Source organism: Pavona decussata, unplaced genomic scaffold, assembly GCF_977016875.1.
Source record: "Pavona decussata unplaced genomic scaffold, jaPavDecu1.1 SCAFFOLD_2, whole genome shotgun sequence".
Lineage (NCBI taxonomy): Eukaryota > Metazoa > Cnidaria > Anthozoa > Scleractinia > Agariciidae > Pavona > Pavona decussata.
This window is the reverse complement of record NW_028145426.1, coordinates 2718507-2746299: the sequence shown is the minus strand read 5'-3', so window position 1 is coordinate 2746299 and position 27793 is coordinate 2718507. Positions and strand designations below refer to the sequence as shown.

The window sequence follows — 27793 nt, the reverse complement described above, 5'->3', positions numbered from 1 at the left end:
AAAAATAACATCGACAACAACACAAAATTAAAGTTCGATATGTGACTGTTTAACTTTGATGGTAACGCAAAGTTCGATCTGGTCATAAATGTTTCTGTGCAACAGATTTATTTTCAATATTGCGAAGACCCTGGGCGCGAGTTTGTTACCGAGGAAATCGAGGAAATCTGGGACGGGTCTATCCATCCCATGATGCACTATTTTACGAATTGAAAAGTGGCCAAGATGGCGGCATCTCGTCGGTAAGTGATCAAGGGATTTTAGTTTAGTTTTCTGCTATTGCATGGACTAGGACGTGGTAGATTTCCACGCATTAGGTAGATGAGATGTCAGTAGGGTAATGTTTGGTTATGAGTTGATGTAATAGCGTGTGTAATGCACTTATTTAGCCTCACTAAACGGATGGGACGTCGACGTCTATTAACATCTTTAATTTGGAAATTTGAGATATTTTGAGGAAAGATTAGCGTACAGACCCATATATTTAATTATGCATGTACCACTATCTTCCAAAACGGCCAGCGTGAGTAGAGTTTGACTCGGAAATGTACACATAATTAAGCTTACTGTATGGGGCTATGCGGAAATCTTGCCTATTTTGGTCTTGATACTTGATCACGCGCTTTGTCGCTTTTTCAGTTTTGTTCTGTTTTATATTTTTATTGTTTCTACTGGCAGCGTGTTTAATTTTAAACCTACTTGAATATGCCCTTGGTTCAGTTCTACATGTAAGCTCACCTATGAATTCTACGTATGGTTTCTATTAATATCAAATACCTAGCTTTAATATTAGCTCAGTATTGGATTTCACCCTCATTAGGGAACTGTCTTAACAAGTTTGTTTGAAGAGGACCCACATTGTCTTGGGTAGGGGGGTTATCAAAGACACCACCTGCAGCTGTATCTTGTGAACATTACCGACAGAATTTTATTGGCTTGAAAATTTGAGTTGACATAGAAAATTAATGTTCAGCTAGCAAGAGTCAGCATTGCTAGATAAACAAGAAAAGTGATGTTTGAATCTCATTGTCATTTTTTACTGCTGGATGGAGGGGTGGCTATGCAATAAAGACACCATCTTTTGAGGTTGAGGAAGAGGGGTGCAGGCAAGACCTCCCTCAGTCTCTATGTTGTGGTTTGGTGGGTCCTGTTCGAGTATAGTAGTTTTGACCACTTCCCTTACTGATGATCATCTATATGAGCTCCAGCTGTCTGTAAACTTTGAATGAAACCATTGACTAAGGTCTTGCATTCTTCATTTTGCCACCAACAATTCCATGGAAATCATAAGGTCCATCAGTGGCCTGTTGTCCAGGGCCCAGTTGTTCAAAGCTAATCTTGGATTATTTTTTATTTTATTTTATTTATTTTATTCACCACAACATACATTCATAGAAAGTTACAGTGAATAATAATAGTAAAAGAAGAAGTAAGAAGTGGCGAGGAGACCTCAAGAAACCCCCGGGCTTATACTGAAAGGTCTCCTCGGAGATATGTTAGGACTGTAAGACTAGTAGAGACATTGTATTTATTTTTTAACATATGGTGGCAAGACTATAAAGACATAAAAGAGTCGGACGTTTCATACAATTAACTGAGGAAATCAAGAAGCTTTCTTTTTAAGGTGGATAGACTAGGGGAAGACATAATTGATAATGGCAAAGCATTCCATATTTTTGGCCCTCTAAAGAGTATAGTAAATTGCTTGATATTAGTTCAGCAGGAGTGAGGTCGAAAATGAGGTGAGGTTTCAGTATCATAATTATGAATTTGACCACTAGTTGGAAATAAATTTAAAAAGGGGGAGGGCAGCAAACATAAATTTTGCAATATAAAGGGAATTCACTTACAATACATTACAATAATAACAATAAAGATTTTTCAAAAAGATTTCTCTCCCTCAGTTTTGACTTCGACTTTGACTTTTCTTTACCATTGGCTTAACCCTTTGACTCCTGTCGTGTTGCAATGGTTTTCGCATACATTACCTTTTTTCTAGAGCGGATTTACGCGATAAACTGCGCACTAGATAAATAAATATTCTTGGCTTCCAAAATTAACTGCATATTAAACTGGAATGATTAAACAAATGTTTTCCGACGTAAAATAATATGGTTACCGATTAATCATTTGCCGAAAAACACACTTGAACGCAAAAAATTGCTAAAATTCACGGCATGTTGATGAAAACCTTTGGCATATCAAATTTCAACCCGCTTATGCAAATTCCCCTTGATTACGCATCTGTTTCTTCTCAAACGAATATATGAATTGACAAAGACTCAAAAATCAACAAAAAGCTTTTCCAACAAAACTTTTTATTGAAATAAACAATATATTTGCTATTAGAGGCAAAAAACTTTCAGTTTTTTTTGCGTGCGTGCAAACACACATGTAAAATTTGAAGACGCTCCGTGTTTGTACAAAGCTATCACTCGCAGTAAATTCGGGCACGTTTGCGATGAAAATTACAGAAGTTACAGAATTCTGGTTCAAATCATCACTTAAACTATTTGTAAAAAGCAAATCCACATCGGAAATCATCATTTACCGTGTTGTCACCATTGTCCTGGTCTTATAAACTCCGTTTGAAGCCCGCGGTTCGGTTTTAACTTTTGAGGCATATTTCTGTAGCGGCGTGGAAATATAAGAGATCACAACGCGAAACGGCTTTTCGCTGTTTTTTAACGCCTCCAAGTTCTCTTTTTTGACGGTAGATTATTGTTCACGGTTATTCCTTTCCATTGTGAGCTTAAAAATGATGTACTTGCTTTAAAAGATGAAAAAAACATGTCTTGAAACTTCAGGACCGATTCACGCGCGGCACCATTTTGTAATTTTGCTCAGCTCCATGTGGTAGGTTCAGAAGGATCCTTTCCCCTACCCCCTAAAATGCCTTAAAATATGCACAAAAGACAGATTCTGATTGGTTTATCATTCTACTAGCTATTGTGACCTTTTCAGGACGAAAAAAACTCCAGGAGGGGAGGGAGAACGTATCGAGTTTCACGCGCGGAGCATGCGCGAGGGACGGCCGGTTTTGGCCGGTGTAGGAGTCAATGGGTTAAAATTAGATTTTAAAACATTTTTAACAAGCCAGGTGAAAATATCAGTTAACTTTTTATTGTGGATTAACGTTAATCCAGTTGGCTTTCGAACAACCAGGTCCAGGCCACAGTGCCAGTATCAAAATAATGTTACATGCGTGTTACACAAGTAGTGGCTAACTTTGATAAGCATGGTTTTCATACGAGTGAAAATGGTCATATGCAATTACAAAATTATTCACCAAACATTATGCTATCATGTGGAAACAAACTTGTGCAATCACTTGCAATAATTAATCTCTGTGATCCCATGGGTAGGTCAGGGTTCGTACGGGTCGTGGAAAACCTGGAAAGCCATGGAATTTTAGAATTTTGTTTTCTGGGCCTGGAAAGCCATGGAATTTAGGTGTGGGTCATGGAAAGTCATAGAAAATGATGCTTATCAAAAAGTACAAAATAAATTGGGTTTTTTTGCAAAGAAAATAGTAAAAACATACCCAAAATGAAAGATGATTTCCAAGAAAATGGTCAAATTTAGGTCATGGAAAACTTGAAGAAGTCATGGTTTCCATATGAGTGGAAAGTCATGGAATTTTAAAAAGCTCAAAAGAGTACGAACCCTGGTAGGTTGTTGTTAATCAAAACTTTTTTCTCTGCTATATGTAATTTCCATTATGTACAGGAGGAAGAGCAAATGGGATATGCCATCCACAGATGACAGCACAGGCAATACCAACTTGTCAGCCACAGATGCAGCGAAAGAAAGAGCAGCAAAATTAAATGCCATGTTGGCAGCTCAAGGGAAACTTGCCAAGGGGACACCTCCTCCAGCTATGGTACATGTATGAGTTGATGTACTTTATACCTGTGGTGTACTTGCACATGTAAAATAATTATACAGAAAGAAAGTGACTTTTTGAAATATCATATTATTATAATTTTATTATATGAAAGGTTTACTTCAAAAAGGGCGTGTATCAGCTTAATTTTAGCCAAGAAATTAAAAAAATATAATGCATCAAATTTGCCTAGTCTTAGCATCTACTACATGTATTTACTTTTTGTCATAAGGTTTAGTTTGTAAGGATTTCACCCTACCAAACAGGCTGTACATTGAATAAGTGGCCATGAAAATCATATAATGCCAAACTTCCTGTCTTGGTAGAACAAATTTAAAGCACACTTGCATTAAACACATAAAATCTGCAGGGTGTAGAGCTAAAACTTGACAAGTTTGGAGCGTTTTTTAGTTTTGTTTTTGTTTTTTGTTTGTTGTTGTTGTTGTTGTTGTTGTTGTTTTTTCAATTTCTTGACCTACTATACCTACTGCATTACATGTACACTGTATGTGTATGCCCTTTTTCCAGCAAGCCCTTCATAATGCAAACTGCTGATGAAAGATTCATTACAGTTACAGCTGTATGTACACAACTTAAAGTAGTTGTGAAAAGAAATCCTCAAAAAGTTTCCCATGAACCTGCATCACCAGTGTAGTTTAAGATGTGAACTGAGATATGAAGACAGCTGAAAGGTGGTTATTTTGTATCTCTGCCTCAGCAGGAAGACAAGTTGTGTTGCTCAACAAGAGGAAAGTCAAAACTTGATTTTGTTACTGTACATGAAATGTCAGGAGAGTGTCCAGGTGTCCTCAGAGTTCCCACTGTCTGAAAATGCATTGTAAATGCAGCTTATCCCTTTCAAGTGTAGATTTCCAGCTAAAAGCCTGTTTGTTATTGTTCAATTTTAGGGTCACCCATCACCAGCAGCCAAACTAACAGCTCCACCTCCCAGTCTGAACAATGGCAACAAGAATATGACCCAAGATCTGATAACAGCTGAAGTGGAGATCAATGATTCTCCTGCACGGTATGTCATTACTACTGAAGACCCTTCAGCTATACCATACCCACTTCCTCAAGTCAAAGATTTTTAGTTCCTGAGGGTAGTTCTTTTTGAAAGACAATTCATTGCCTGTTATTTTCAATTTAAACATGTATAGTCTCAACAAACGTCAACTTTGTTTTTGCAGCATCCTTTTATGTCGTGGCACAACCCAAGATGAGGTAAAGGTTATTTGTTCGTATTGATACATGTGCAACCCTTCTACCATTCCAAGTTATAGTGGACCACATCACTGTATAATGGTTGAAGCCTTGCCAGAAGGGCACCACCGAGACATTGAATGTGGGGGAATATCAGTTCATGGGGATTCATGTGCATTTGACAGTGGGCTAGGATTGATACAAAAACACTAACGTAAATAAAAACAGCTTCAAAAAAATGCAACAGATTTGATATCCAGTGTGTCAAGATTATGGTTAAGAAATGGGAGAAATTAATTCATATTTTTCAATAATAGTATTTGACGACCTTGGAAGGTACTTAGTCAGTTACAGGTTTTGTGTGAGTGAATTATGTGTTCTTTGTTGTTATTGACTTTTGTATTGTTGTTGTTTTAGCTTTATTTTATTAACTAGTATCACATCTTTTTTTCCCTTTTTAATTGTTAAAATTGTATTCTTGAATATTATTAATCAATAAAAATTAGTTTAAAAAAAAAAAAGATTATGGGACAAAGAAAAAAATTCTGAGTTCCCCAATGGAAGTCAAGCCAATCACATTCATTACACCAATTGGATACTTTAGCAATGAGTTATGTGTACTGGGAGATCCATGCTGAACTAGGCCATCAAATAAGTTGACAACATTAATATTACTGGTACACATGTGCATTTTGTGATCTACCTTGCCTTCATATATTCTTGTGTTGCAGATCAATCGTTACAGTGGGGCAGCTGTGTCCACCAGGGGGAAATTTATGACTGAACAAGAAAAGATGGAAGCCGAGGGATCTGGGTAAAATGCTATTTACACTGTACCTTGTAACATATGACTTTTAAATGAACCTTTTTGCTGTAGTATAGCATGTAAACTGTGTGTTATCTTAATTGAAGGAATCAGAGGATAACCGCCTTGTGTCAAATTTTAGACCAATTTTTTGTTTCAGTCAAAATTGCCTGAGTTTTTTCATGTCGTCTGTTATTTAGTCAAAGAAGATTACATGGTGTGACTGTTGTTTTGCTTCTTTCTTTGCTTTCTTTTGCTGACTCAATACCTGAGCCTCATTTTTCTTGAAAACTATTAGTGTAAACCAGCAGTTAAAATACAGAGCAATGTTCTCTGACTAAATTATAGGCCACATGCAAAAATTGAGACACTTTTGAGCTAAACAACAAATCCACGTAAAATTCAGCATAAGAATAAAGATGGTTATGCACTTAGCCCTTCATTCATACAGTCTGTACAGTCTCTATTCTTATTGGCTGTGAACACACTAACATGGAATCACGATGTGATATCCACAGACAGTCAGATTTATATGGTCATGCAGAAGTGAATAGCAGCAACAAGTTAGAAACATAGTAGTGTCTAAATGTGTGGTGAAATTGTAATTTTTTTTTTTTTTTTTTTTTTTTTTTTTTTTTTTAAATCTGTCTTAGCCTTTGGGTTCAACAGATACAGGTGTACAGCTGTAACACAAAATGGTGGCTTCTTTAATGGTCAACCTCATCAGATAATTAATTTTTAATTATCACTTTTTGTTTCAGAGTGAAACCATTGTACCTCTGTATTCAAGGACTCACACAGGAAAAAGTTGACTGTAAGTTAAAAGATTTCTTGTAAGGTTTTGTGGATTGTTTAAAGTCTACAAAGCCTTCAACATTTTGTCAGTTTAAAGTGAAATATTCTGGTTATCTGCATGAAAGGCTTTCATCAATGTTCAGCTGTGGTGGAATGGATTGTTAAGGTGCCGAAAGTACTCTCAGTTATAATTGGACAAAATTCCATGAAACCAAATGAAATGCCACAAGAAAATACTTCTCAGCACTGAAAAGTTTCAATTGAATGGTCACTTGGACATGTTTATGAGTCTTTGTGACTGACTTTTTAATGTCAGATAATGTACCAACTTTTCAACTATTCAATGTCATACATGCTTACATGTATCAACACTACAACTGTGGGAAACCCTCTCCAGGGGATACAGATATGGTTACACTTAGAAGACCTAAAAAGGTTAATTTCAAGGATGATGTCAGGGTAATATAAAAGTGCATGTAACAACATGCTTAGTAAATAAATTACTTAGGCTTAAATTTGAGACAACAGGAAGTTTGACACAAGGGCTGGGTGGCTCAAGATAATGGGATTATAAGGCCTTGTTCACACTTATGAGATAAGAGTAAAGACAAAGCTTAACCAAAATTGGACTCAAACTACAGTGTTGCGGGAGACACACGGTGCCTTTGATTTTATTGTGTTTATGCTTGTTCTTACATGTACAGTGTATTTCACTCCATTTCCCTTTGGTAAAGGAAGCACAAGGCAACACATGAATTCCCTGTAATGCTAAGCTCTTTGTGCTCATCTCACACCAGTTTACAGCTGTGACATAAGCGTTAGTGCTCCTGAAATAAGCAGAAGACAAGAAAAGAAAATAGTTTCTTTCTTGAACATGTACTTGTGCATTTTCTTAGACTCTTCTGCTTGTGCTTTTATGCTTGTGTTTATTGCTCAAGTGGGGACCAGGCTTACATGTAATTCCATTTTCAGTGGCTGTGAAGCGAATCAGAGAGATCATGGCTGGTGCAGACATGAACAGTAATCCACACTCTCAGCCAGGCATTCCTCAGCCACAGAGGATGCCTGTTCCATCACCCATGGCTACACCTGCCTTCAATCAGCCTTTGGCAATATTTGACAGACAGCCATTACCCCCAGGGGTAAGTACACCCATAATTTGATGAAAAAATACAAAAAAATGTATGGTATACCACCCACCCACTCCTCCCTCAATAATGCTCAATGTTGATGAAGTGATCGAAAATACATGCATAGTGCTCTGTACCCACTCCCAGCCACCCTCCAACTCCCTGATTCTCCTCATATATGTATGTGTAGTATGTTAGTGTGTATTTGTGGTGGCATGTGGTTTACTTGGCTGAAGACTAACGGAAGTTTTCTTAGTGTACAGTAAGTAGTAATCGTGCCCTCCAGCCCTTAATCGCCTTCCCGATACATGTACATGTACACTGTAGTTGTCATGGAAACATCCACAGAAATCACCCTCCCCTCGTCATTCTTCTTATAACCTTTGGTAATGAATGGAGTTGTTGTTGTTTCCTGTTCGTTCTACAGATGCATTATGTTCAAGACAAAGTGTTTGTTGGTCTGGATAATGCCATGCCAGAGTTTAACGTTAAAGAGAAGCTCCAAGGACCAGGGGTACCATATAATAAAACTTATTATAAATTACATGTATGTTGCATCTATGTTTGTGTACAGGTGTTTTTTTTTTTTCCTTTGTTTGTTTATTGGCACTTGGAATTTATGTATGTGTTGTAGTAAAAATTTCTTTTCATATTTGAAATTTTTAAAATGAGTTTGATTTCCATTTTCTTTTGATTCATTACCACGATCTCAAACACAGGAAAATAAAACCATCTAGTGATCTCATCTGTAAAATTTCAGACCAAAAAACAACATATTTTCCCCAACACAATAATAAAAGGGTTGTCCTGCCAATCCAGCCTCCTGACAAGTTGATATTTATCTGACATTGTAGCAACAACAGTATTAACTACATTGTATAAGAAAGAAGAACTGATAAAGAACAGTAAACTTTAATAAACAAGAGACCATCACAGTTAATGTACAGCTGTACATGTATGCAACTAAAGCAGTTGGGAAAGGATAGAACTTTTTCAGGCTTTCTCTTGGCGATTTTATACGCCGATTGCCGCAATCAGCAAAAATCACCAGGTGTGCCAGGTGGAGCAATTGCAATTTTCGTCGATTGCCACGATCAGCATATAGAATCACCGATCTCTGGCATGTCAGATATCGGCGGTTAAATTTGCTGGCATTCACCTAGTGTGCCCGTTCCTGTGATTTACTGGTCATTACTGCCAATCACTGGTAAAGTCAACCCATCAGGTTGGGCAATTTTATCACATGAATTTTCAAAATTGCCACATCGCCGCAATTGGCAAAAAAATCAACAAGTGTGTCTGCATCAATTGATGGCGAAAATCGCTTGCGATCAAATTCGCCACAATTGACATATAAAATCGCCAGGTGTGTCGCCCACCAGCTTAAGTTACCTACATAGCTGTGATGATCTCTCATTTATTCATTCTTTCATCTGCAGTTCTAATATATTCATTTCATAAATTCCACTTCCAAAAGTAAACTTGAGTGTGGCTTACCTGGAGGCCAAGATCTAAATTTATTTGAACCCCTCAAATTAAATCACAATGTATCGGACAACAATATTGTTCATTTTTATTGATTATGATAGCGTTATTTCTAATAAAAATGTGTTATTGTTTGATGAAGTCTTTTGTGTAATAAATTAGTTAATAAATCTAAGTTAGAAATTTCTGTTGGGTTTTAGGTATCCTATTTTCAGCATATTTGCACACAAACAGGAGCCAAGGTATGGGACTACAACTCTTGTAATCACTTTCTTACTGTATTTATTTGTGACAATACATTATAATACAGCTGTAATAATCAATAATCAAGATCAAAGCAACAGTGACTGAGGACCTGATTACAGTCTGGTTTTTGTCATGCTTTGAAAATCAGTGTCTTTTCTACACCCAAGCACTACATTTAACCAATGATTAAACTCCAAGCCAATTGAATTGTTGGAGGGTAGGTGCTATAAAGGTAGCAACAGAGGAGGGCAGCAATCTCCTCAGCAGTAAGGAGGTCACCATGGCAATCAACCACAGCCCACCTCCAGGCACCTGTCAACACAACTCTGAAAGGGAACTACCAATGTGTGGAATTGATACTTACCCAAAAGCGTGGGAGGGGGGGGGGAAGCAAGCAAGCAAGCTAGCAAAGCAAACTCCAGCAAAAGCACATGGCAATGCCCCTGCAGACCTCCCTGGACCCCCCCCCCCCCCCACCTGATCCTGAGAAATGGGAGCATTGGCTTGATTTTAACTTTGCCTAAATTCCATTTAGCCTCATTAAAATGAACTGTTTTCCTTCTTTAATTTTCTATGAAGGTGCAACTTCGTGGCAGAGGTTCTGGATTCATTGAGCCTACTTCTGGTAAAGAAGCATTTGAAGCACTCTACATCTACATCAGGTTTGTTAATGCATCTGTAGACTTAGGTTAAGTGCTTACTGGATATAAAACTATAGAATGTGGACTCTGACTGGATGACTTCAGGCATTTTTCCTGACTTTAGTCACCAGGTAAATGTACAAAGTCATGTAAGTTAAAAAAGCCAGTTTCCACAGTGGTCTTGTTTGTTCGACAAGAAATATTGCTTCACATTGTCTATCTCTACTGAGTGCTCATAACAGTTTCAATACATACCAAGTGTATGCATCTAACTGCAAAAAAATGTTGGATTCAGTGTTCATGTGCTGATAACCTTAATCTGACTAGCATCTCATCCAGAGGGAGTACTAACACATGTGTAGCTGTTTCATGAACACTGCAGAAATAAAGGCCAAAAACTCCAAGTCTTCTGCCTGGCATTTTACAATGTTCTATGTGGAACTATGCCATTAAGTCATCATTGATATTTTGCTGTTTTGGTGGGGCTGTTACTATCATGCTGTTAATGTACAGATATGTAAACACCTTTGCCAAAATTTCTGTTTTGTTACTTTCCCATAGCCATGGAAAAGTTGATGGTTTAGCAGCAGCAAAGAAATTAGTGGAAAATCTGATACAAACGGTGAGTCAGCTACAGGTACATACAAAGTGCATGTACAAAGCTTGAGACCATTAAGTATTGTCATTAATTATATAGCTGAACTGGTCCACGATGAAAAGGAGCATTTTTATTGGCTCCCTGAGCAGTCCGAATTTTCCTATATGGACCGCTAAGATGGACCGCTAGCGTCAAGTGTTTCGTGGTTACTGTTTCAGTTTTAACAACGCAAAGTAAAAACTGTTTCCAATCAACTTTAGATAGTAGGAACTGTCGGTTTAAATCGTGATGTCGGAGTTTTACTCCGAGAGCACTGACCAAGGAACAAAAACAAGCTCTGAAAACAATGAACTCAACGAAGAAACCAAAGAAAATTTCGTCGACAAGGCCTCAGAGTACCACGACTTCATTGAGCAACAGCAGGCCAGAAGCACTACAGAGAAAACCAAATCTGACCCTAAAATATGGGGAACCAACGGAATGAGTACAGAAAGATTGAGGCAATACCCTGGGTGGAACTTAATCTGCTGCTCTGCACTTTCTTTAAAGATGTAAGAAAGAAAAATGGCGACGAATACGAACCTGGAACTCTGACTTGCCTGCAACGAAGTATCCAGCGTTATCTTAATACCCATGGGTCACAAGCCAATCTCACTCAAGGTGACGAATTCAAGCTATCCCAAGAAGTCGTCAGTGCAAAAAGAAAACAGCTTGTCATGGAGAGAGCGAAAGGCAATCGTCCACAAGCAAGCTGAGAAGTCACGGCTGTTGAAGAAGACAAGCTCTTTGCCGAAGGAGAATTTGGCGAGCACAACCCGGTTGCTCTAGAGCGCACAGTTTGGTGGCTTCTGGCTTTACATTTTGGCTTTAGAGCAAGAGATGAAAGTAGAAGGCTTCGCTGGGGCGACGTCAGCCTTGAAACTGACCTGGACACAGGCAATGAAATGTTGATCTGGAAAGCTGAGAGAGGCCTCGAAGACGCGCCAGGGGCAGGACAAAGCAAGCAGTCACCGAGCATTTTATCCTACTGCTGAAGCTACCGATAACGAGCGATGTCCAGTCAAGTACTATAAGCTGTTCAGAAGTCACAGGCCCATCGAGATGAATCAACCAGAGGCACCATTCTACTTGGCCGTAAAACATCAAAGAAAGGCTACTGATACAGTGTGGTACAAGAAAAGTCCACTTGGCAAGAATGAAATCGTGAAGCTACTCACCAAGGCTGCCCAAAATGCTGGTTTGCCAGGACGCGTTACCAATCACTCGGTTGCAAAGACCTGCATTTCACGATTGCTGGATTCAGATGTTCCTGAAAGTTACATGGCCCAACTGAGTGGACATCGAAATCTGAAAAGCTTGGATTCGTACAAATCAGCTTCCATTCAGCATCAACGAAGAATGTCATTAGCCCTCAGTTGCTCAGCAACCACAAGCGAGCTCCAAGCAGTTGGCAATACACAGGCAACAACTACAGTGGAAAGTATGGCGATCACAAAAGAAGCCAGATCTGCTATTTTTCAAGGAGCAAATTTCCAAAACTGCTCATTTAAAATCCAGATTACGAATCATGATCAGCCACCGCTTCGCAAGCGCCGAGCCATTTTAAGTGACGATGAAGACGATTGAAATGTAATTTTGACTACAAAAGCTTCAATTTCATCTATTTCCATTTATTCCATAATAAGTCTTTCTCAAAAGTTGACACTTTTAAACATTCAACACTTTTAAGAAATGCATTTTCTCGGGAATCTCAAATGAGCTAACTTTTCATTTTTTGAACTTTTCACTTCGATTGACGAGACATTTCAAACTTTCGTGTCAAACCTTGGCCAATAAAAAGTCGCCTTTTCGTGCGCGAGCCAATCAGAATTATTCCACGTGGTTTTTGTTTGTGAGTACCTGTCAGCATTGAAAAGGCTTTCTGTACTTTTTCTCGCACAACTTGATCATAAACAAGTTTCACGTGGACTAGAAAGCAACAAGCGGGAAAGCCTATATAATAAAAACCTTATTGACCTAGCTTGTTTGTAGTCTGAAATGTCAGCCGTCTCCTCCCCCTAACCCACAGGGGGCGTGGGAGAGAGAGACGTCTGAATTCCGAGCGTTATAATGTCGTCCGTTGACGTCACACAGTAATTTATGCAAATTTGCATAAATAAAAACCTTTGAAACCAAATGGCGGCCACGAGTCATGGAAGCACATGGAAGCATTGCAGCATGCATAATTTAGGAGGTTGTGTGCGTTTTGTAAGCCGTAAAATTTGAAGACAAAGCATCAAGAATGTATAAACGGGATCGCACTTCATTTTCCACCAAAGATGAATTGAAAAATGTTCCGATAAATGTTATTAGTAAATAAAGTGTTGACAGGACAGACACGACTCATTAACGTGGTATGGTGGTATGAAATGTGATTTCTTGTTATGGTTTTGCTTTTTTTGACTGTTTTTTTTTTTTTTTGTATGAAATAAGAGTAGGTCCTTCAGAATATTTCTCGAAGCAATGTTGGTTTTTAATTAAAAGTCATTTGCTCCTCAAGATGTTGTTGAGGTTAGGCAACGCCGGGTGGTAAGTTGTGACAAAAGAAGAATTTTGTTTCGCACTTTATCGTTTTGTTGTGAACCCGACTTCCGTTCAGCGAAAATCAGAGGTTATTTTTTCAATGAGATTGTGAGGGTAGCCTCTAGCCCAAAAGTGCGTTTTGAAGTGGATGATGTTGTAATAGAATGATTTTGCAGAGGAGGTGTTTCGAAGAAGTCCCAGGGCTTCATTTTTTATTAGTCCTTTTCTGACCCCGGTTGGAGGCAGGAAGAACAAGGATTCCCGCATGATTGTAGAATCGCTGAGACTTCTGAGAACCAACTACTCAGTGAAATTATTCTATTACAATACCACCAACTTCAAAACGCGCCTTCAGGCAAGAGGCTATCAACACAATCTCATTGAAAAAAATAAACTCTGAGATTAAATTCACTGAACAGAAATCGGCTTTACAACAAAACGAGAAAGTGCGAAATAAAATTCTTCCCATCTTCACAACTTACCACCCGGCTCGAGAAATATTGAAAGAGCCTCCCACTTATCACATACCAAAAACGAAAATCTTTAAGAGATATACTCGCGAGAGCAAAACCACGTTAAACGAGAAGTCACTTTTCACACCAGGAACTTACGAGTTGTGTCTGGCCTGTCAACACTTTATATTCGCCGCCGAAATGACATATCTGTTTTCGCAAGTTCGGCCAATAAGAAATGGTTATCTATTTCAGTAAGGGAAGAACCAATCAAAAACTACCTACCATATTCGCAAAAGTACGTGATGTCAACGGACGACATTATAACGCTCGGAATTCAGACGTCTCTCTCTCCCGCGCCCCCTGTGGGTTAGGGGGAGGAGGCGGCTGACATTTCAGACTAGCTTGTTTGGTCCGTATTGGGAAAATATTGGTCTTGACCCTTTTTTGCAAGTAACTAGACCAATATTTTCCCAATACGGACCTCACGCTAGTTCAATAACATATATGTGGAGGAAAGAAGGTTTAAAGTTTTCTTTTGAGTTGAGGATTTGATACTCCACCTTGTCCTAAAGGTATCTCATACTGAGGTTGTCAGACTTACTCGTCAGTCACCAACTACCATTTTTAAGGACTTGTCCCACCTTGACGATCACTGTTGGTAGATTTACTACATGTACACTGTACACAGAGATACACTCTATACTGTACATGTATATGTGTTAACAAATATTGTGAGAGGATTTAGCTTAGGTAGATTTATACAATGTAGGATGGAAGAAATTGCCATAAACATTTGCCCCTCGTGCATTTACCGCTGTAACTAAAAAAGAGATGGAAAGTATATGCTGAAGAGTTCTAGACTTCTGAGACTTCTGGGTCCAAACCATTAATTTTGCAGCTGTACAGGTCATGTACAGTTGTACACTGCTACAAGCTCAAATTGTATTGTTGTTATCTTTACTTAGGTTCATACAGAATACAAAGCTTTTGAGCAAACGAGAAGACAGCAACATTATGGATATTCCCCTTACATGAACGGTTAGTGTTACATCTATTTACAGTATAGAGTGGTTTTTCTCTGTCAATCCATTGATTATTTTATTTACATCTCTCTCAACAGTACCACCTGTTTTATCTGCCATAGGCAGCATACATGTATCCTGTCAACTTTGATTGTTCCAAGCCTTTTCTCTCCTCTAGTCTCTGTTATTACATGTAGCTATAATTTATTTAGGAGGGTTAAGAAAGTGGAAGGTGGTTTAGAGTTCCCCTCTGCTGATATTGCCCTCCAATATGAAGCTGGACAAGTTGAACATGTGCGACTTTAAAGGCTCAGGAAGCACTTACTCAAACTTGTCTACATACTTTTATATTTTGCCAACAAGTTGCATGTGTGTTATTTATTTACCAATTAAGTCTTCACTCTTAACAGAGTATTGCAGACTGCTTTAAACTGTAATAAAGATTACAACAATGAATAAAACAATAACATAACTAATACGTAAGATCACACAAAGATTGCCTAAATGAGCATAGCAAAGTAGATGTTGTAATTTTTGGTGGGAGATTGTTCCACTGTGTAATTGTCCTAGGGTAAAAAGAGTTCTTGTAATAATCACACTTGTTTGTTTTTTACCTTACTGATGTACTCCTATTTTTATTCACTTATCCATTAATCAATTGAGTTCAGTTCAACTCCTTGTATTAATTCTTTCAATGTATATTGTCTTGTAAATATGTTAATTGTGATGATTAAAATTTTAGTGTGAATTTTTACACATTTTACATTGTATTTTGCATTTTTATGACTGTTTAGGTTGTCCAAAATGTACAGTAACATGTTGGGTAATTTAACAATAAAATATTTGTTATTGACTGTTTCAACAGTTGTCAACCCACCTGGACAACCACCTTCAGGATATCAGGTTAGTTAGTGCCTGCAGCAGTATGTTGTAGGCTTTCTATACTTCACAAGTCAATATGTGAGAAACCATTCTGATGAGTAGAATTGTAATATTGAAGTATACTCTAATAATAATAATAGAATAATTATTATTCTATGCACTGTATGTGCCCTAAGTGTTGCTACACATGTATACCATAAAAAGCCAAATAATAAACCCCTAAATCTACGGCATTTTAATCTTTCTGATAATACACCTAGGTCCATCCAAACATACACCCATGGACTGTTAGGGTTGGCAGTTTTAGGGTGTTAGCTTGGTGTCTCAAGATCAACAAATTTTGAAACGCATTATTCCCTCCAGTAATAAGCCCCCTTGAAAAGTCATTATTTTGAATAATGTAAGCTTATAATTGTTTAGAATTTTAGGGTTATCATTACCAGTTTACAGAATGTAGGCATATCAATTGATTGGTAGTTAACAGTTAAACAGGCGGTTAACTTTACTTTAATGTGCACAGGCAATAAAAGCCAGTCTTCATCTCTAACCAAAACTTGAAGATCAGTAAAAACAGATCATTGTACATGTCTGTTTAGGTATTAAATGCTGCAATAATCTAGTAAAGTGACCAAGTTGTACAGAGGGAACCAGTTCCCCTACTAAAAGCTCACATGTAAAATGATTTCAGAACTGATGCTTGTAAAGTTGTTGTTCTTTAAGGCCAATATTGATTTAGATGATACAACTTGCTTGCATGTACAGTCGTCACTACTGATCTGCTTACAATGCTATTTTGAATGCAAGACAAAAAGCAAGTGCGATATTAATCCGTAGCTACCTGTTATTTCACCCACAGCCTCCACCATATGGATATCCTCACCCACCCCCTCCTAGTAATGGCTACCCTCAGCCTGCACAGCATCCCCCTGGACCTGGTTATATGTTCAACCATCCTCCTCATGCGGCGGCTACACCACATCAGGTATAATAAATCTGTAATATATACCAGGCTCGCTACAATAAATTGTTTAGGTAAAGAACAGTCAGTTCAAAACTCCCAAAAACCCATAATAACCTTCTAGATAACAGTAGCCTATTCCACGCATTCAGATAGAGAAGAGCAAAAGAAAGATTTCCTAAGTTGACAGATCTGGCAATTTTGCCAAATTTAGCGAAAAGTAACTGGAAATCGTGTGAAAACGGTTGGGTTTTGCACTTGCTTAAGAAGAAGAATTTGACACCAAAAGTCCGAAATTCCCAATAAATTTAGGCCACCAAACTCGGTAGCTTTCAAAAGCAAGTTGGCAATTGATTTCCACCAATAGGAAGCCACTTGTGGGCTCTCATTTCAAAAGGCTTTCAAATGGGAGACAGAACACGGTCTGTTTTTGTGCTTCCCACGAAACCTTTCGGCTAACGATTTCTCCATTGAATACAAAATGAGTAAATTAGCATTTTAGTCACCTTTCTTGAAACAGTGGAAATGCAAAGGATTGAGCTAACCCCCTTCATTATTCCTCAAGTAAATCCCGATGAATATGCTGTACTGATTTAAAACCATATGCTCATACCAGAATTGTGGACTTTCAAGAACCCACACGACTTTTCTGCTATGACATTTCCCCTTCAGAGATTAAACAATATACCTCCGTTCTCCTGCTCCTGCTTCTTATTGGGACAACGTCAGCCTTAGCTGAAATCAGTTTCTCTGTCAGATGGAAACCGAACACATCAACATAAAAGAAGGATAAACACACAAGCTTTATCTTCTGTTAAGCTTACTTAGTCATGAAAACACTTGTGATATTTATAGCTGTAAGTCACTTAAGCGAGTCAGTAAGCAGAACACCTTAAGCAATTTTAAGCGACACAACTGGCACCGTGACAACTTACACTTACAAAACTGTAGTGCAGCTGGCATGACCAAACATTTTTGTGTTTTGCAGCCCCCACCTCCTCCAGTACACCCTGGTGTTCCACAGCAGCCTCTCCGTCCTCATTACGGTCCCCCACCACCTCCAGGTATGCACTGCCACAATAATTAACAATTATCCCTTGAGTGCATGTTGGAAATGAGATTATAGATAGCCAACGAGGTGCATTGTCCTGAGTTGGTTATCTATAGTCTCATAACCAACAAGAGTGAGTGAGTTGTTCAAAGAGCGGATAACTCTCCAGCAGATAAAATGTATTGGTTGGGATACATTTTACATGTATCTGTTGGATGGCAACTTATCTACTGGACAACGTTATTTGCTCATTGAACAACCAGGGCCAGTTGTTTTACAATACAATACAATACAATATTTATTTTGCCATATACAACATTTACAGATAGAAAAAAAATAAAGAAAATTGATGTAAGAAATTAAATGGCGAGAAAAACTGAAAGAAACCATGAGGCTTATGACAAGTCGGGCTTCCTCACTTAAAATTACTAATCTTTTGTAGAATAGAACAAAAGAAATTGCAAAATTCAAAATTATCATTTTACTAGAGCAGATTTTGTATTTAAAGAAGCCATTTTCTTGTCATTGAGAATTCTGTCATCAACTCCATGGCACTAACCCTACGTTTGTTGAGTTGGAGTTTTCACTATACAGGGTATACTGTATGTTTGCTTTATTAGCACACTGTTTCTTTTTATCAATCATTTAGTTTCTGGGTATCCCAATCACCCACCTCATCCCATGCCTCCCAGAGGACCAGCACCATATCATGGCTACCCTCCAGGACCTCCTCACCAAGGTGCACCTCCAGCTGGGCCTGCCCCACCAGGACCCCATCCAGAGGGCCCTCCTCAACCACCACCACCTGTCCCTCTCCTGGTAAGTAACGAGCACTTGTGATTACTGTATAATACAGAAACTCCTAAATTAGCTTTTTTGTTGTTTGTTTGTTTGTTTGTTTGTTTGTTTGTTTATTGTGTTGTTGTTTTTTATCCTTTTTTTTTTTTTCAAAAAAGTGAAAAGAAACATTTAACAATATATATTAATTTTTTAATCTCTATCTCACTTATGAAATTTTACTCCACATCCCTCACAACGCTTATAGTGGTCCAGCATTGATGAAAATCACATAAACTCACAAAGCGTAACCTACAGATCACGGCAATACAAATGTAAAGGTTTAATTCACTTGCTTACCATAACATTGCTTCAACATGCAGATTGTATTTGTAGCTTTTTAATTTGTGCCCATCATTCATTTACATTGTACCTTATTTATTAATGTTGCATGTTATTACAATACAACTATTTGTGGAGTATAAGCTTTGTACTTTTCTCAGTTTTGTTGGCAGATATTTTATCTGCTTATTTTGTGCAATACCCCAGAAACTTCTGAAGGTAATAGAGAAGCATCCTATCCAGGAAGAGACAGTAACGCTTCTACTAACCTCACTATGCTCTGTTATCTATGAGACGGTTGTGTAGTCATTGTTCAGCTGAGTCTTACCTAAACATGTCAAACGTCATTTTGTCACAACACCAGAATTAAACTTCATTTCTGTTACTTTTGTACATACAAGCCTCCACCAGCGGAAAATGAACATCATTTTCATGGTCAAGGCCCTTCAGCAAGGTTGGTAAAGTTGTCTCCTACAGTGTGTCTGTGTTCATCCCTTGTTCATGTTTCTGTAACAACGCAGCCGTTTCGCATAAACAGTTTGGTAGATTTTCATCGTACTTAAGAAAGACGAACTCCACCAAATCAACACCAGACTCGTCCAATTCTAGAATGACCAGCACGGAGTGGTATACGGGCCAAAATATTGCACGGAAACACCGAATTCTTGAAGATGAATAGAGGTGATTTGTAACAAACCAGCAGTAATGGCGGATCAGTACACTCGCTTGCTTGACCTTGTAAGGGCGTCTGTGATATACATTGAAAGTGTTATTGGTTAAAGATGCCAAGAACATTTTTCCTTGCATTCCAAGCCCTGGTACATATGCGAGAAGTTAGAGCCTCGCAGGGTAAGGGGAAGGTAACGCTGGATGACTTTTTAACAAATAGATTCCATGTTGCCGTGCGTCTGTTCAGTAATAGATCACGATCACAGCTGACACCAAATAAAATGTGGTAAGAACAAAAAAGTGTGCCTCGTGTGTCACTGATGTTCTTACCACATTTTGACGTCTTCTGTGATCTCTGTGATCTATTACTGAACAGACGCACGGCAACATGGAATCTATTTGTTTTATATGATAAAGAAGCAAAAGCTGTTACTGGTGACTTCATCTATGCGCCTGTCCTCCAATAGATCGTAAGTAAGAACCAATCAAAATGCGTCTAGAGTTCAGCTTATTATATAAATCCTAATAGACATAACAATGTACTTTGGTCATTTCGTAGCTACCAAGAGCATTCTCAAGGAGGATCAACACAGTCACACGAACCACCAAGAAGGAAGTTCAAAGAAAAGGTATGTGTTGACCTTGCATACACCTTTACCCAATAAAGTTACATGTTTGTAGCACTGTTAAACCTCACACTTGTTTGAAGGAACTCCCATAGCTCAGTCGGTAGAGCATTGGGCCTTTGGTCCAAAGGTGGTGGGTTCAAACCCCACTGGGGGTTGGTAGATGTTCCCAAGTGTGGTTGGTACTATTCTTGTGCAGAGTTGTTTTTGATTGGACAGTTTGTTGAAATATTGAACTGCCGGGACAAGCAATCAGATTCCATAATTCAATGCCTATTTGTATCTTACGTGTACGTGAATTTGTAACGGAGAAGGTTTGCCATGTCTAAACTTGGAATTTCGAGGTGCTGTTCAACGAAGCAATGTAATTTTTTCCCATAACTTGCAATGGAATGCCATTGTGAGTCGAGCTGCGGACAGAATTTAACATTAATCCCCCCCCCCCCCCCCTGCCTCCCCCTCCCACCTCTTTGCAAGTTGTTTCAACAAAAAAACGTGTTGCCAGTTGAATAAAAGTAAGTGTTTGGCTCCTACTTTTCACAATGTTGGGAGATACATTGATTAGTTATACAACAAATGTCCGTTAGATTCCAAATCACCAGGTTTGGCAAGGCTTACGAATACAATTACAAGAATGTTCCAGACGAGGGAAAGCCCTCTGCAAACGACAACAATAAATTATGAGACGTTTAACTGTGTTAAATCTAAAGCAGAAATTCAATGGTATGGTTGTAATTGAAGTTTATTTTTCCATTTGCTAATGACATGCTCGTTTCTTTCTTCTTTCCCTATTACTTGATAACATTTGTTCAAACACAAATTTAGATACCAATCAAAGCTTCTCCCATGCAGGACCAGACAACCAGTGGCCCACGACATCAGGTGCTCCGGGCTTCTTTTCTTGTCTTCTAATTTATTACTCTTTCAGGGATATTAGTTAACTTACGAGCTATGAAATGTTACTCAGTCATAGTGCTTTTGAGGGGAGGTGGGGGCTTGTGTTTGGGGCTTGCCAGCCTTTTCCTTTACACTGTATAATGGCACCAATGAATAACTAAGTTCAAGGATGGACTAATCCTCAAAGTTCATTTGCACCTATGATGAAAAGCAATGTCGCAGAAAAGGTTGATGTGTCATTCCACATCTATAAGATAATAGGATCATTTCCGTCCTTCATAGTGTTTGAACAAAGGGTATTACAGTAGGTAGAGTTACTCCTTTTACCAGACCTGAAATGCAGCCACCTTTCATTTGTTGCTCAACAAATGTTGCATGATGTGGAGACCTGTTGGTCCCACGATTAGGATAAATTGCTTGATATTTTCTTTGCTGGGCCACGCTCTGTTCCATTCAGCAATGTTCAACATTTTGAATATCTTCACTGAACATTCAGTAATGCATGTTACACTGTACAACATTTGTTGAACAGCAGCAGCAACATTCTTCAAACTTAACACGACACCCAGACCTAGGAAAGCTTTGTTCAAGGTCAAGCCCAACTTCTTGGCTGTATTAAAAACAAAGTACTCATAATGAAAATAACAGGATTTCATAATTATTTCTTTGTTTTACTGACCTCTATTTTCTCCTTCCTAATAGCAGGCAAACAAGTTGTGTGGTTTTTGCTAACATGTCTGTTCTTTCTCTCCTTTGCCTGCTGATTGATGCCTTTCTTCTAGGAGTCCTCCATCTTAAATCCTACCCTAGGTGAAGGTACAAAGATAGAAAGCGAGAGACGACCAACAGAGCGCATGCCCCCTCCGCCGGCTCCACTGCCCAGACCTAAAGAGCACAAGTTTGCTGCACCTCCTCCTCCTCCTCCTCCTCCTCCAGATGCCATGCCTCCCCCGGTGGCTCCAGTCCGCAGCCGAGTACAAGGTATGATGCTTTCAGCATCAGTATGTTAAACAATTAGGTCCTTTGTATTAATGGACTGCAAACGTTGCATTTACTTTGCTAGTCTATAAATTATGGGGCTGTCTAGGTAGGGAGACGTGCAAGGCTAAACTTTCAACATCCCATACCACTTAACACCGTTCCCATCTCTTTCTTCAACGTTAGACCCTCGATTATTATGCAATGTTTGTCTGTTTGTTCCACCTCCTGTCCTTTCCGAATGACATTAGGTGAGGTCATCTCCTGAGAGCACCCCTTGTCATCTCTTTATTCTTCCACTTCCCGTCACTTTTCATAGAAAAGTACGTGTACTGCTCAGTAACGGGTATTCAAAATTTGTCGTTTTTCATTATTCATATTGTTTATGTCGTCTTCCTATGAGCCTTGTGAAAAAAAAAAAACCTTGAAACACGTGAATGAAACTATACAAATTCACAGACTCACAATTTAGAACCGCCTTGTGCAACATAGTACATTTAAACTGCACTACAGGAAAGCTCCGCTCAATAGCTTTCATTTCAATGGACAACAAAGATTTCAATCAAACGCTCAAACGTTTATAAAACTCATTGACCCAATCTAGCTTTGAATCTGACTATGAGTGAGAGTTTTTTAGATATTAATCATCTTGCTAATTTGTCTTTTGTTCTTGTTTCATGTGAACCCTGTGGACTCTCTGATGATGGTAACTTATAACTGCTTCTTTTTTGCCTTAATTGTCTCTTTTCCGTTATTGCGTTTCCCATTGTGTTGTTGTGGTGTGCGTTTCTTATGACAACAGGCAAGCGAGAAGCTCCATCAATTTTACAACCAGAAGCTGTCACGAAGAAACAGAAGCCAGAAGGTGCCGTGGCTGTGACGTCCTCGGCGATAGCTTCGTTAGCGGCGTATGGCGAAGAGGACTCGTCCGATGAAGAAGGCAACGCTTCTCCAGAATATAAACAGGAATCACCTCAGAAAACATATAGTGGCGAAAGTCGACCTAGAGAGAGGATGCCATTTTGGGCTGTCAGGCGGTAGTTCGTTGTGGTGAAGTAGTTCGATCGGCCTTGAAGGAACAGGGCGGTACAGGGGCCCTTTTGTCTCCTACATGTTGCGTAATTAGAATCCTTAGTCTGTCCGTCAGTCAGTCAGTTCGGCGTCAGTCAGTCGTTTGGTCGTGCAGTCCGTCACCGACAGTCAATGAGTCAATCAGCTTGTCAGTCAGTGCGTCGGTCAGTCAGTCAGCCAGTGCGTCAGTCAGCCAGTCAGTGAGTTAGTCAGACAGTTCCGTCTGTCATTCACTGACTGTCCTTCGGACCGTCAGCTCTAAAGAAAGAGATGATGTACGCCTCGTTCTTAGTGGTGTGGGCAGTCAATCATGCCACTTTTTGGACATTTCATTATGGGTTTGGGGCCAAGCGCATTTTTTTTTTTTCAGATGTGATATCTGCTCTCATTCTTGATAACGTGAACGCTTTTGTTGTTTATCAACAATTCCTTTTATTATGATACTCTTATTGAGTGGTACCCCAACGTGTTTTCTTAGAAGAGAAAACTTTCAGACCTACATACCTTTGGTCACGTTCTCACTTGAAGCTAATCTTAATTTCCTTCATTCTTCTGTGTGTGACTTCCAAACCTAAGAATGAATCTATTGGCGCAAGTGTGTACGCAAGCCAATCGAAAAATAATTTCACAAAATCATCGCTAAAATTCATCTCAGCAGGTTTTCCTGTGCCGAAATGCTTTTCGCAAGGTTGTCCTCTGCAGAATACCGTTGCCAGCTGCACCTCCAAGGCTTTGCTTCTTGCGTTTTCAACTTCTCGAACACGTATTTCCGCTTTTCTCGTTGCATTCCGATACGGTGGGCAATTGATGCGGGGACCTTTGACATTTTGGGGCAAGAGAAATAACAACAATCGGTGAGAAAAAGTGGTACGTTCGTCGTCAGTTGCTTTTATTGAGTTTTACAAATTGTCAGTAATTTTGCCACTTCAGTGCCAAAACCGACCACTTCGTCTCCAGTACAAACATTGTGTAGAGAGGAAGGAGATTGACATCGGATTCCCTCAATTAACCTAAAAGAGAGAGCGCAATTTATTCCGTCGTGCACAAAGAATTATATACATACTATTCTGGTAAAACGCTACTTTACAAGGCTTAAAAAAACTCAACGTTTTCGACTCAGAATGAAATCATCTTCAAGGTCAGTGAAGATGATTTAAATAGTCAAAAACGTTCGGTTTCTCTTTCTTTTGATTTATAGGCGCTTTAATGTCTTTTCTTGAAACGCCACCAAACGTCTTGGAATTTTGTATCACAGTAGAAATGTTAAGCCATAGTTTCTGCCCTTTAGCCTTTCTGACGTTCACGGCCATGATTCGTTCCCAAAATGTGTTCAGCTGGAGTAAAATGTGCCTTTTCGCCAACAGTGAAAGGGTCTAGCAACGATGCTTAGCTCGTTGGGCTGTCCTATTGTTTCCCGTAACTTGGAATCTCAACGGGTCATGAATTAATTTAATGGGTCTATTTTTTCCTTAATCCCATACTCTTAAATGGAATGCATCGGTGTCACTTTTTATTTTATTTTATTTTATTTTTCTAATGGAATGAGGCACTGGTAAATCGACGTAAATTCCAAGTACGTCCTGCTCGGAAAATGGTTCTTCCTGGAAACTGCATGTATACGTGGGTGTGTTAAAAAAAAGGTACCGTGTAGCACGAAAATTTTGCGGGAGTTTTATTTTGCGGATTGGCGATTTTTTGTGGTTTGCGGGAACAAATTTTTGCGGTTCGAGAAGGCTGAAATTTCTACTGGGAACTAATTTTTGCGATGCTCTGGCTCAAACAGCAGAATAATTATTTAAGTGGAAGAAACCTGAATATTTTCAACTTTTATTGGACGGTCAATTGAGTCACAGTTCTAGTTACATATTGGAGACATATCACTGTAATACCTTACTGCGTAAAGGGAATGAACAACAACAAAACAAAAAGCCTACCCCTACCATGCACAGCCAAACACTGTTTCGTTAATATGGTTTACCACGTTCGGTATTACCGTATAAAATTTTATAAGTAAGCAGTATAAATTTTTGAATTACCGTAGCTGAAACCTTTCTAGGCATTCAGAGGGGCTTTCAGCTAGTATACAACTTTAAGACCTAACTGGGAGCGGCCTGCTAACTGTGCCCTATTGTAACGCAATGATACAGACTCAGTCGATAATAACAACATTCTTGTTTAGTTAGTGAACTTCTACACTTCTGTGCAGGCCGCCACAGATGCGCCACTAGAACACGGCTGGTCTGCTGCACGATTCAAGTCTGTCCGTTCCTTCAGATGACCCATTCGTGACAATCTAATGTACTGAATTGCTTTACACTTGACAGCTCTAGTTGCATTTTCCAAGGAAAAATCATGTTAATGTTCTTGTTTAAGTCCAATGTATATCGCTCTAGTGGCATAAGTCTATTAAAAGCGGAGTTTTAAGTTTTACTGAAGGGAGTTGATTTTTGCGGCGTTTTATTTTGCGGGTGTTTTTTTCTGCGGGAACTAATTTTTGCGGATCGAGGCAAATTCGCAAAAATAAGAACCCGCAAAATTTTCATGCTACACGGTACTTTGCGGGGGGAGGAGGGGGGAGTCGTGTAATTTTGTAAGCTTGCGTGAATGAACATAAATTTTATCCACAGAAAATATAAAGAAGCGGAATCAAGTATTTTGTTTGTTTCTTTTGTTTAATTAGAATATATTTCTGGCCCCGGTTGTTCAATTAATGAGCGGATAACTCTATCCAATGAATAAATGGCTGTCAGGCAGATAAAATGTATTCCAACCAATGCATTTTATACGCTCTTTGAACAACTGGAGCCTGGTTTGCTAACGGTGTGTTTGTCGTAACTTTTAAATAGAGTCCTTCGCAGTGGCCAATATTTTCCCTGGCTTTTTAAGGGGAGAATATTGACAGTTGTACTTGTGAATTGGATATATGTTTATCCTTTCGGAAGAGACGTCGACCAAGCAGATTTTTGAACAAACACTGAGTTTATTAACAATTAAGTTTAGTGTTTTACGTTGTCAAACTACAAAGGGAAAAAAAGAGAAATATATACGTTACAATATTTTACAGATACAGCTAACTACAGGAATTGCGAAAGGTACAAGAAAATCACTAAAGCTACTTACAATTCTGGTTGCCTTCTCTTCTGCTTTATGAAGCGAGGCACGTACTGACCTATTTATTCTTTTACAAAAAATATGCATGATATGTAAAACACGTATCTTTTAACACGCATTTATTAGTCCTTTACAAAGTCCCAACTTTTACGGCAAAAATATCCGCATTATGCAAAACAACTTGTTTGAACACCGAAAGGGGTACCAAACCATGAATTTCAACTCCGCAAAGAGTCACTCAGGTTATAGAACTTTGGCCGTTTGCATCCCCAAAGGATGTACATGGTCCTTCAGCTGAATTCCTCTCAAACCGTTTCCCGAAAGTCCCGGCAACTTTCCTAGCTTTTCCGCGCCCTATAAGTGTCTGGTGATAAATGCTTCTTGACAGAAGTCAATTTTTGTTAGCTTTGAATGCTACAATTTAAAATCTTATAATTCTATGAAACCATTGGCCAAGTATCATGTCTGTAATCACTGTGTAATCGGCGAACAAAAAAAACATTTAAAAATATACTTATCGGGCCCAGTAAGTTACCGAGACTTCGAGAAAAGGGGCCCCTGGTCACAAACAAAAGGAACGATCAATTTGTTGGCGGCCAGCATTAAGGCTTTTTGAGTCCACTTGAGCTCGAGTTTCGATACTCTCTTGGCGAAAATTAGGCCTAGCGAGTAAGGATAGGCTTTGATTTGGCCAGAATGGTCCAAATCCGAGTTGCTGGGAATCTCATTATGAATGCGAGGCTAAGTGCAAAGCATTTCAATGAAAATCAGTTTTGTTTGCATCTGAATGAAGACTAGTTTTCGTAATAAAAAATTTACACTTAGCCTCGCCTTTACAATGAGGTTCAAGGCGACTCGGAGATATGGCCCATTAAAGTTAGTTCTTATACGTGCGTGATACTTAACAATTAGATTATGAGCTCGAGATTTCGGCGCCCTTAGAGCAAGAAATATAATTGTTGCAGTATAATAATAATTTGAGTACTTCTATAGCGCTATTTACATAAAAATGACCAGTAGCGCTTTACAATGATTCACCTAAAAAACCATTCAAAAATAGTATAAATACACAATGTAATATGAAAAAAAAAATGCAACAGAATAAGAAAAAAATTAGATCAAATAATCTTTTGAAAAAAGACCCAAATAAAATCAAACTTCTAGACTAAAACACTTGGAGAGAAACCTGACCAAAAAAGGTGGGTCTTAAGACCGCGTTTAAAAATAGTTAATCGGGACTTTACGCAAACACGACGCCGACGGCAACGAAAACGGTCATCAAAGAAAAGGCTTAATGAGCTAAACAATGCTGTGCACGTGCATTACAAATTTTGATACATTTCGTCGTCATCTTCGGCCAAACGACAACGTGAAATGCCCAAATTCAAGGTTTTATGGAAAGCGTGAGCACATGACAGTAAATTTTCATTCTCTGTACTAACTTGAAGACCGTTCCCACAAGTTCTGTTACTAGATAGTTCGGCCACATTGTAGAAGTTGAAAGAATTGGAATAAGCGCAAAGTAGTACAAGTAACAGAACTTGTATTTTCAAGTGACGTTTTCGTTGGCGTTGCCGTCGTGGTTGCGTAAAGTCCCCAATGA

General features: G+C 38.8%; 1 protein-coding gene and 1 non-coding gene across 2 annotated transcripts; both read left to right on the top strand.

Annotated features, from left to right (window-relative positions):
* Positions 1-203: 203 nt before the first annotated feature.
* On the top strand, positions 204-27200 carry LOC146490026 (uncharacterized). Its single transcript, XM_085124504.1, has 21 exons — positions 204-242; positions 3730-3883; positions 4795-4913; positions 5077-5110; positions 5821-5903; positions 6656-6708; positions 7662-7831; positions 8247-8333; positions 9505-9546; positions 10130-10212; positions 10753-10813; positions 14772-14844; positions 15694-15731; positions 16567-16692; positions 17657-17732; positions 18369-18538; positions 19240-19292; positions 20067-20136; positions 20959-21015; positions 21813-22011; positions 22811-27200. Exons 1-21 carry the CDS (start codon positions 226-228, stop codon positions 23047-23049), a joined length of 2004 nt encoding a protein of 667 aa, XP_084980630.1. The 5' UTR covers positions 204-225; the 3' UTR covers positions 23050-27200.
* Positions 20219-20291, top strand: Trnak-uuu (transfer RNA lysine (anticodon UUU)). Its single transcript has one exon. It is a non-coding gene; the product is annotated as a tRNA-Lys (tRNA).
* Positions 27201-27793: the final 593 nt, after the last annotated feature.